Source organism: Sprattus sprattus (assembly GCF_963457725.1).
Source record: "Sprattus sprattus genome assembly, chromosome: 20".
NCBI lineage: Eukaryota > Metazoa > Chordata > Actinopteri > Clupeiformes > Clupeidae > Sprattus > Sprattus sprattus.
Genome location: NC_137918.1, coordinates 24,720,416 through 24,730,415, shown reverse-complemented (window position 1 = coordinate 24,730,415; position 10,000 = coordinate 24,720,416). Strand labels below are relative to the sequence as shown.

Below are 10,000 nucleotides of genomic sequence, written 5' to 3'. Positions count from 1 at the left end.
TTGTCTTCACTGCTGGGTGGAGGACGGGCTGGCGTCTCCTATTTTAAGTACTTTCAGACCTTGACTTAATATATCTTGAAATATATCAGGCCTCTATAGGGTTCTATAGGGCCATTACAACCACAAGAGCACTAAAAAGCCTTATTTTATTTCTTATTAATTTCTTATAACAATATGGGTTTTTATTTCTTATTTATTTCTTATAACAATATGGGTTTTTAACTATTTAAAGGATACATTAAGTTAGTAGGCTTTCTTTGTTCATACTGAAGTCAGCCATTTTAGTTACATATATATATGTAATATTTCTTTAATAACATTTGGTAAGCTTTGTGTTGTGATCAGGGGCAGTGTCAATAGCAGGAATGTTAAGGTCCATGCCCGGTTGATCTGTAGCCAGTGACACCGGAGTGGGCTCTGGAGAGTGAGCTGTGATTACTGAAAAGCACATGGGAGATAACCTGATGATACTCTACAGGGATTTTAGACAATGACGCTTTGCATTACTGGTATTCTAGAGGTCAATATGTTCAGGTTACTCTCATATATCCCTCGGATATCAATTTGTTCAGGTTACCCTGATATATACCTCAGATATCAATATGTTCAGGTTACCCTGATATATACCTCAGATATCAGTATGTTCAGGGTACTCTCATGCTGTATATATACCTCGGATATCAATATGTTCAGTTTACCCTGATATATACCTCAGATATCAATATGTTCAGGTTAACCTCATATATACCTCAGATATCAATATGTTCAGGTTACCCTTATATACTGTATACGTCAGATATCAATATGTTCAGGTTAACCTCATATATACCTCAGATATCAATATGTTCAGGTTAACCTCATATATACCTCAGATATCAATATGTTCAGGTTAACCTCATATATACCTCAGATATCAATATGTTCAGGTTACCCTTATATACTGTATATGTCAGATATCAATATGTTCAGGTTAACCTCATATTTACCTCAGATATCAATATGTTCAGGTTACCCTTATATACTGTATACGTCAGATATCAATATGTTCAGGTTAACCTCATATATACCTCAGATATCAATATGTTCGGGTTAACCTCATATATACCTCAGATATCAGTATGTTCAGGTTACCCTCATACTGTATATATATCAGATATCAATATGTTCAGGTTACCCTGATTTTTTTTCCTTTTTAAGAATTTACAATTTTCAGCAATTTCTATCTCTTTTTCGTATTAAATTCTATCTATCTGAAATAATCTCACTCAAATTCTTGGGAAATGTTTCTCATAAAAACACAATTTATGAAAGGTTAGTTACTTAGGCTGAAACAAGGGATGTGTGCTCATTGAGCGGGAGCTTTGGGTGAATGTGCTCAATGTAGATGCTGCAAGATTGAATGATGGTAGGGGTAAATTCTACCAGGTCTGGTTTCACTTCCTACATTTTATTCAATTTCATCTGACTAGTGCCCCTTTATGAACTATTTTCAAGCATTATTCAATCTTAAGTAACCCCTTTTTTCTGTTTTAATTCATTCATTTATTTCAATTGTGTGTTTTATTGCCCTGATTGTTGTGTAGTGTGTGTGTAGGGCAGAATGTGAATGTGATGTTAAATGTGAGGCGTATGTTGTGTGTGTGTCACATGAAAAACCAATAAACACTTGAGAAGGCTATGAGAATAGAATCTGTTGTGAGGCTGTCAGGCACCACGGAATGTCTTCTATTGTACTGGTTAGGGTTAGTTGGTGTGTGTGTGTGTGTGTGTGTGTGTGTGTGTGTGTGGTTGCGAATGTCTTCTATTGTACTGGTTCTATTATGCAGTCCAGGAGTCTCTTGTAACGCTTACAGAAGACACCACTCTTTAATCAATGCTCAGGGTTTTCGTATTCTATCATTCAAACTAGTTTGCCTACTTGAGTTGGGGTGTGTGTGTGTGTGTGTGTGTGTGTGTGTGTGTGTGTGTGTGTGTGTGTGTGTGTGTGTGTGTATGGGTGTGTGTGTGAGTGTCGGTCTGTCTGTGTGTGTGTGTGTGTGTGTGTGTGTGTGTCAGTCTGTTTCTGTGTTTCTGTCTGTGTGTGTGTGTGTGTCTGTCCGTGTGTGTGTGTGTGTGTGTGTGTGTGTGTGTGTGTGTGTGTGTGTGTGTGTGTGTGTGTGTGTGTGTGTGTGTGTGTGTGTATATGTGTGTGTGTGTGTGTGTGTGTGTGTGGGTGTGTGTGTGAGTGTCGGTCTGTCTATGTGTGTATGTGTGTGTGTGTCAGTCTGTCTCTGTGTGTGTGTGTGTGTGTGTGTGTGTGTGTGTGTGTGTGTGTCTGTCCATGTGTGTGTGTGTGTGTGTGTGTGTGTGTGTGAGAGAGTGTGTGTGTGTGTCCATGTGTGTGTGTGTGTGTGTGTGTGTCCATGTGTCTGATGTGTGTCTGTCAGTATAGACTCCCCTGACTGTGTAATTATGAGAGATGAGCATGTGCCTCTGGCCCGCTGCTCGTACAGGATCCCCTCATACCAGTGAAAGGGCAGCAGCCGTGGGCCGGCTCTACGTCCCTTTGGTAACCCATGACAACATCTCACACTTATACACACACACACATGGCTCTACGTCCCTCTAACTCATGACAACATCTCACACTCATATACACACACATGGCTCTATGTCCCACCGATAACCCATGACAACATCTCACACTCATAAACACACACACACACAGCTCTATGTCCCTCTAACTCATGACAACATCTCACACTCATAAACACACACACACACATGGGTCTATGTCCCTCCGGTAACCCATGACAACATCTCACACTCATATACACACACACACACACCGCTCTATGTCCCTCCGATAACCCACAACAATATCTCACACTCATATACACACACACGGCTCTATGTCGCTCTGGTAACCCACAACAACATCTCTCACTCATATACACACACATGACTCTACTTTGCTCTGGTAACTCACGACAACTTCTCACACTCATATACACACACACACATGGCTCTACGTCCCTTTGGTAACCCACAACAACATCTCGCACTCATAAACACACACATGGCTCTATGTCCCTCTAACCCACGACAACATCTCACACTCATAAACACACACTCACTCTCACACGCATGCGTGCATGCACACACACAGACACCAACACACTCATATGCACATCCAAATTAAATTCCTTCACTTCTAATCTCACTCTCATCACAGTTGAACCCCTTGAATGACAATCACGCAAACAAGATGTCACACAGATGCAGCCAGAGACGACATGCCAATCACACTCTCATCAACAGACAAAGTACTCTCTGATCCTCACGGCTAAGCTTCCTCTCTTGCACCGAGCCTTCAAAGAGATGCCGGCACTGATTGGCTGGAGAGACTCCTGACATTTCAGCTTGATGATTTGCAGTTTGGTAATTAAGGATGAAGCCCAGATGGGAGGTATGAGACATGAGGCTTTGTGTCATGTCCATCTTTCAGATAGGCTAGGGACCAAGACATGACATTTAGATCCCTCAGACAGATCGCTGTGCTGTTAGATGGAACTTTTTATGGACTCTGAATTACAATCGATTTTAAATTGACTGGACTAGGCTCCAAAGAGGATAAATAATCATGTCCCTCTCGTGGATGTGTTTTTCTTAGATGTGCTGTCATCATTGTGAAGTGTTTCTTCAAGACTTAGGCTAGTCCCCTCAATAGCATCATAATCCCAGATAGGATTGTATATGATTACATATTTTGAAAAGAGCTCTTTTTTTTGAATACTTGTTTTGAATGCATTTGAGTGCGTTTGAGATTGCTTGTGTGGGTGTGTGTGTATTCCCTTCTGTGTATTCTTGCTGTGATTCACATTAGGTGTGTGTGTGTATTGGTGCTGTGATTCACATTAGGTGCGTGTGTGTATTGGTGCTGTGATTCACATTAGGTTCGTTATGGAATACGGATGGCACTGCTGTGATTCACATTAGGTGTGTGTGTGTGTATTGGTGCTGTGATTCACATTAGGTGCGTGTGTGTATTGGTGCTGTGATTCACATTAGGTGCGTGTGTGTATTGGTGCTGTGATTCACATTAGGTGCGTGTGTGTATTGGTGCTGTGAGGCACATTAGGTCCGTTATGGAATACGGATGGCACTGCTGCTGACCTTTCCCTCACTCCTGGACCAATCAGAGACGGAGGTGAGCAGTCAACTAGTTAAACAAGATTCTGTTGCTGTGGGCTAGGGGACAAAAACAGCAGGTGGAATCACACTATATTTAGCCTCCGAGAGAGAGAGAGAGAGAGAGAGAGAGAGAGAGAGAGGGGGAGAGAGAGAGAGGGAGAGAGAGAGGCATAGAGAGAGGGAGAGAGAGAGAAAGAGAGAGAGAGAGAGAGAGAGAGAGAGGGGATAGGGAGAGAGAGAGAGAGGCATAGAGAGAGGGAGAGAGAGAGAGAGAGGGGATAGGGAGAGAGAGAGAGAGGGGATAGGGAGAGAGAGAGAGAGGGAGAGAGAAAAAGAAATGGAGAGAGGGAGAGAGAGAGAGAGAGAGAGAGAGAGAGGGAGATATAGAGGGAGAGGGAGAGAGGTCGGGTGGGGGGCATGAGTTATGTTACAGGTGTTAATGTAGTTCAGTTTGAGTGTCGTGATTTAAATCCTATGTTTCTGATTTCAAATGCAGCAATTGATATGGGGGTGCTTTTGGTGATGGCGCAGGTGATATACAGTATGTCAGTAAGCCCGAGGGGTCATTGATATGCTATGTTTCCTGCTGGCCTCCTTGCAGTGAGGTGGGGTTCTGTTTTACGATTCAGAATTTTGTGAAAGATACATATTAAAATATTGTCAACTCCCAAACAACAACAACACGGAGTAACAGGTGCACTAACTATCCTGGGCCATTTTGTTTCTGTTGCATATCATCCACGTGAAACATAGAGTCCGACGGCTCAGATCGCGTTCATGATGCAGACTGAGACCTATTAGCACGTGTGCTAGTGTGCTCTGTAGTGTTGACTCACGTGCTGCATAAAATGGGATGCCCAGTGATTGAGAGAGCACATGTGTGAGTGTGTTTGTGTATATGTGTGTGTGTGTGTGTGTGTGTGTGTGTGTGTGTATATGTGTGTGTGTGTGTGTGTGTGTGTGTATATGTGTGTGTGTGTGTGTGTGTGTGTGTGTGTGTGTATATGTGTGTGTGTGTGTGTGTGTGAGAGAGAGAGGGGGGCGGAGAGGGAGATGGTCAGAATGTACCTTGGCAAGGCTGTGTTCCACTAAAGGTCACACACACATTCTAACAGGAGGAAGTGGCCATGTGTGTGTGTGTGTGTGTGTGTGTGTGTGTGTGTGTGTGTGTGTGTGTGGCCATGTGTTTACCCACCACCTGTTTTGGACTGGCCGTTCAGAACGACTTGGCCCAACACATTGTCGAAAGGTCGATAATGGAACACACATACTGCTGGCCAAAGAGACTGGCAGTACTCTGACTCGAGGAAGACTGCATTTTGTAATCCTCTAATTTCATCTCATGCCAATTTTAGTGTACTTATTCAGTATGGAGTCTGCGGTTCTTCTGTTTTGAAATACTATCTTTTAAAATGGCCCCCATCCTGCATGTCTACTGTTTACATGCACAAGTGTGTGGGAGCCAATAACAATGCCTACGTGCGTTTGTGTGCACGATGTGTATCCCTGGCCCCGTGTGGTGTGTGTGTGTGGTGTGTATCCCTGGCCCCGTGTGTGTGTGTGTGTGGTGTGTATCCCTGGCCCCGTGTGTGTGTGTGTGTGTGGTGTGTATCCCTGGCCCCGTGTGTGTGTGTGTGTGTGGTGTGTATCCCTGGCCCCGTGTGTGTGTGTGTGTGTGGTGTGTATCCCTGGCCCCGTGTGTTTGTGTGTGTGGTGTGTATCCCTGGCCCCGTGTGTGTGTGTGTGGTGTGTATCCCTGGCCCCGTGTTTGTGTGTGTGATGTGTATACCTGGCCCTGTGTGTGTTTGTGTGCGTGGTGTGTATCCCTGGCCCCGTGTGTGTGTGTGTGTGGTGTGTATCCCTGGCCTCGTGTGTTTGTGTGCGTGGTGTGTATCCCTGGCGAGTGTGTGTGTGTGTGTGGTGTGTATCCCTGGCCCCGTGCGTGTGTGTGTGTGTGGTGTGTATCCCTGGCCCCGTGCGTGTGTGTGTGTGTGGTGTGTATCCCTGGCCCGTGTGTGTGTGTGTGTGTGGTGTGTATCCCTGGCCCGTGTGTGTGTGTGTGTGGTGTGTATCCCTGGCCCCGTGTGTTTGTGTGTGTGGTGTGTATCCCTGGCCTCGTGTGTTTGTGTGCGTGGTGTGTATCCCTGGCGAGTGTGTGTGTGTGTGTGGTGTGTATCCCTGGCCCCGTGTGTGTGTGTGTGTGGTGTGTATCCCTGGCCCCGTGCGTGCCGCCCCACTAATCCCCGTGCCCGTCACGGAGCGTCATGGATCTGCGGTGCTTCGCTGAAAGCATCCCAGTCCTCTTGGTAAGGCCATGAAGCCCAGGAGGCTGTAGCGTGGCGTGCCAGCAGCCAAACACACACACACACACACACACACACACACACACACACACCGCGGGGCCTAGGGGTTCGAGTGGAGCAGCCAAACACACACACACACACACACACACCGCACGGGGCCTAGGGGTGCGAGTGGAGCAGCCAAACACACACACACACACACACACACATACACACACACCGCACGGGGCCTAGGGTGCGAGCGGAGCAGGTAAACAACAGGCTGCAGCTGTTGGCTCGCTCCGTAAAGCGCCGCGGGCCGCATTCCCTCAGGCTATATTTAAAAGGCATGACGGCAGTGAAAGATGCCCCGGCCTGGTGTTAAGTGACTCGCTGATTAATCAAGTGGGAGCGAAAGACTGAGAGAGAGAGAGGGAGAGAGAGAATGAGAGAGAATGAGAGAGGGAGGGAGAGAGGGAGAGAATGAGAGAGGGAGGGAGAGAATGAGAGAGGGAGGGAGAGAATGAGAGAGAGAATGAGAGAGGGAGGGAGAGAATGAGAGAGGGAGGGAGAGAATGAGAGAAAGAGGTAGAGAATGAGAGAGGGAGGGAGAGAATGAGAGAGGGAGGGAGAGAATGAGAGAGAGAATGAGAGAGGGAGGGAGAGAATGAGAGAAAGAGGTAGAGAATGAGAGAGGGAGGGAGAGAATGAGAGAGAGAATGAGAGAGGGAGGGAGAGAATGAGAGAGGGAGGGAGAGAATGAGAGAGAGAATGAGAGAGGGAGGGAGAGAATGAGAGAGGGAGGGAGAGAATGAGAGAGAGAATGAGAGAGGGAGGGAGAGAATGAGAGAGGGAGGGAGAGAATGAGAGAGAGAATGAGAGAGGGAGAGAGAGAATGAGAGAGGGAGGGAGAGAATGAGAGAGGGAGGGAGAGAATGAGAGAAAGAGGTAGAGAATGAGAGAGGGAGGGAGAGAATGAGAGAGGGAGGGAGAGAATGAGAGAGAGAATGAGAGAGGGAGGGAGAGAATGAGAGAGGGAGGGAGAGAATGAGAGAGGGAGGGAGAGAATGAGAGAAAGAGGTAGAGAATGAGAGAGGGAGGGAGAGAATGAGAGAGGGAGGGATGAGAATGAGAGAGGGAGGGAGAGAATGAGAGAGGGAGGGAGAGAATGAGAGAGGGAGGGAGAGAGATGAGGAGGGAGGGAGAGAATGAGAGAGGGAATGAGAGAGGGAGGGAGAGAATGAGAGAGGGAGGGAGAGAATGAGAGAGGGAGGGAGAGGGCACATGTGGATGTGATGGGGGGGGGGGGGGGTCTAGATCTCACCTTCAGTCAGATGCAGCAGATGAAATGAAATGCCGTACAGCACAGATGCATATTGATGTGGAGAGACACACACACATCTTAGAGACACGCAGCCATATCTCACGCTAACGGTACAGGGACACTCGCGCCCTCTTTCTGCAGGGCAGTTATGTCGTGTCCAGTCATTCACGGTTACATGAGAGGTCCTGTGAGGCTTGTCACGGACAGCTAAAGTACCAACTATGTGTTCATCAGCGGCGGCCTGTTGATGTGGGCTTCAGAGTGTGTGTGTGTGTGTATGGTGTGTGTGTGTAAGGGGAGGGGGGAGGGGGTTAAGGGGTTGTTAGTGTTTGTACGTGCATGAAAGAGTGTACATACTGCAAATACTTTCCAACTGACACAAGATTTAATTCCACCTGCCCGCATTTGATGGCTGCTTTTGACAGTTGGTATTGTCAGTCCTCCAACTTTTATTGGATTTACTCTTCAATTCACTGCTGAGTGAATAATATCTACACAACAGCCAGATTTATTTGACTGCCTTGCTGCCTCGCTTCCCCAGTATTGGAAATGTGGCTACAAGCCCCGTATGAATTGATAATGTGCTGAATGATTTATACCGTCTATTTCTGCTCTGTTTCAGAACATCGAGTTGAAGGTAGAGGTCGAGAGCTTGAAGCAGGAGCTGCAAGAAAAACAACAGCTCCTCGACAAGGCTTTGTAAGTAAAACATCTACATTTGTATTTGACGGGTCTTTCATTTCATTCAAGGCTTTGTAAGTAAACATCTACATTTGTATTTGACGGGTCTTTCATTTTAATGACACATGTCTCCCCTTTGATGTAGCTACCATTACACACCCTAGTGAGGACCTACTTTGTTCAAATTCAAGTTGAAGGCAAATTTCACTCAAAAGAGGCAGGACGGTGTAGGGTTACAGATGTTTTCACTCAGTGTCATTTCCCACGTGTGGTCACACACATACACACAGTTACCATAGTTTTGCGCTGTTTTTTTTATATCGGTATCGGATCGGTATCGGCCGATACTAAACCTCAGATATCGGTATCGGTATCGGAGGTGAAAAAAGCGGATCGGTGCATCCCTAGTTTTTACTCAGTGTCATTTCCCACTGCAGTTGAGAATCATCAAGCAAGTTGCCCTTCATCTAAGCAATCTACCTACCCACAGATCCCTTCTAACACAAATACTTTGTCTAAATATTTAGTTGCCCTTTGGTAAAACCCCTTCATGTAACATAGTTTGTCCTGCTTAATAACTCTTAGTCTACACGAGGCAGGAATGCTGGAGTACAATTTACCAGTGTCATTTGTTGGGTTTAAAGGCTTTGGAGGCTGTTGTTCTTAGTTTGATGGTCCTGAGGGCCCATAGCGAGGCTGTCGCTCACTTAAAGCTACATTCACAGATGGGCAATCCATATTGATTCCTTCAGAGATTCTTGACAGCTCAAGTGACAGAAAAACAGCTGGCCCAGGGGAACATGCAGCCAATGGCCATGTAGCAGAACTGATACTGAACACGAAGCCAACACCAGTATCTCTCTCTCTCTCTCTCTCTCCATCTCTCTCTCCCTCTTTCTCTCCCTCTCTCTCTCTCCCTATCTCTCTCCCTCTCTCTCTCTCTCCATCTCTCTCCCTCTCTCTCTCTCTCCATCTCTCTCTCCCTCTCTCTCTCCCTCTCTCTCTCTCTCTCCATCTCTCTCTCCATCTCTCTCTCCCTCTCTCTCTCTCTCCATCTCTCTCTCTCTCTCCATCTCTCTCTCCCTCTTTCTCTCCCTCTCTCTCTCTCCCTATCTCTCTCCCTCTCTCTCTCTCTCCATCTCTCTCCCTCTCTCTCTCTCTCCATCTCTCTCTCTCTCTCTCTCTCCATCTCTCTCTCCCTCTTTCTCTCCCGCTCTCTCTCTCCCTATCTCTCTCCCTCTCTCTCTCTCTCCATCTCTCTCCCTCTCTCTCTCTCTCCATCTCTCTCTCCCTCTCTCTCTCCCTCTCTCTCTCTCTCTCTCCATCTCTCTCTCCATCTCTCTCTCCCTCTCTCCCTCAACACCTCCCCAGAAACCTCTATCAGTCTGGCAGACTACCAGCAGGGCGTAGAGGAGAGAACACGAGACGAGCGAGGGGATTGGACAGAGGAATTGATTAGTAGGGATAAAGTGAGCCTGATAGATGTGGTGCAGTGAGAGGGGGATGTACACGGACACTGAGGGTGTGAGAGGAGACAGAA

General features: G+C 46.6%; 1 protein-coding gene across 1 annotated transcript in view; it reads left to right on the top strand.

Annotated features, from left to right (window-relative positions):
- The window catches only part of LOC308381794 (myomegalin), a 71,453-nt gene that overhangs the window by 875 nt on the left and 60,578 nt on the right, over positions 1 to 10,000 (top strand). The window contains exon 2 of the mRNA XM_080859389.1: positions 8,402 to 8,478. Coding sequence (XP_080715515.1) covers positions 8,402 to 8,478 — 77 coding nt within the window. The remainder of the gene's footprint in view (positions 1 to 8,401; positions 8,479 to 10,000) is intronic.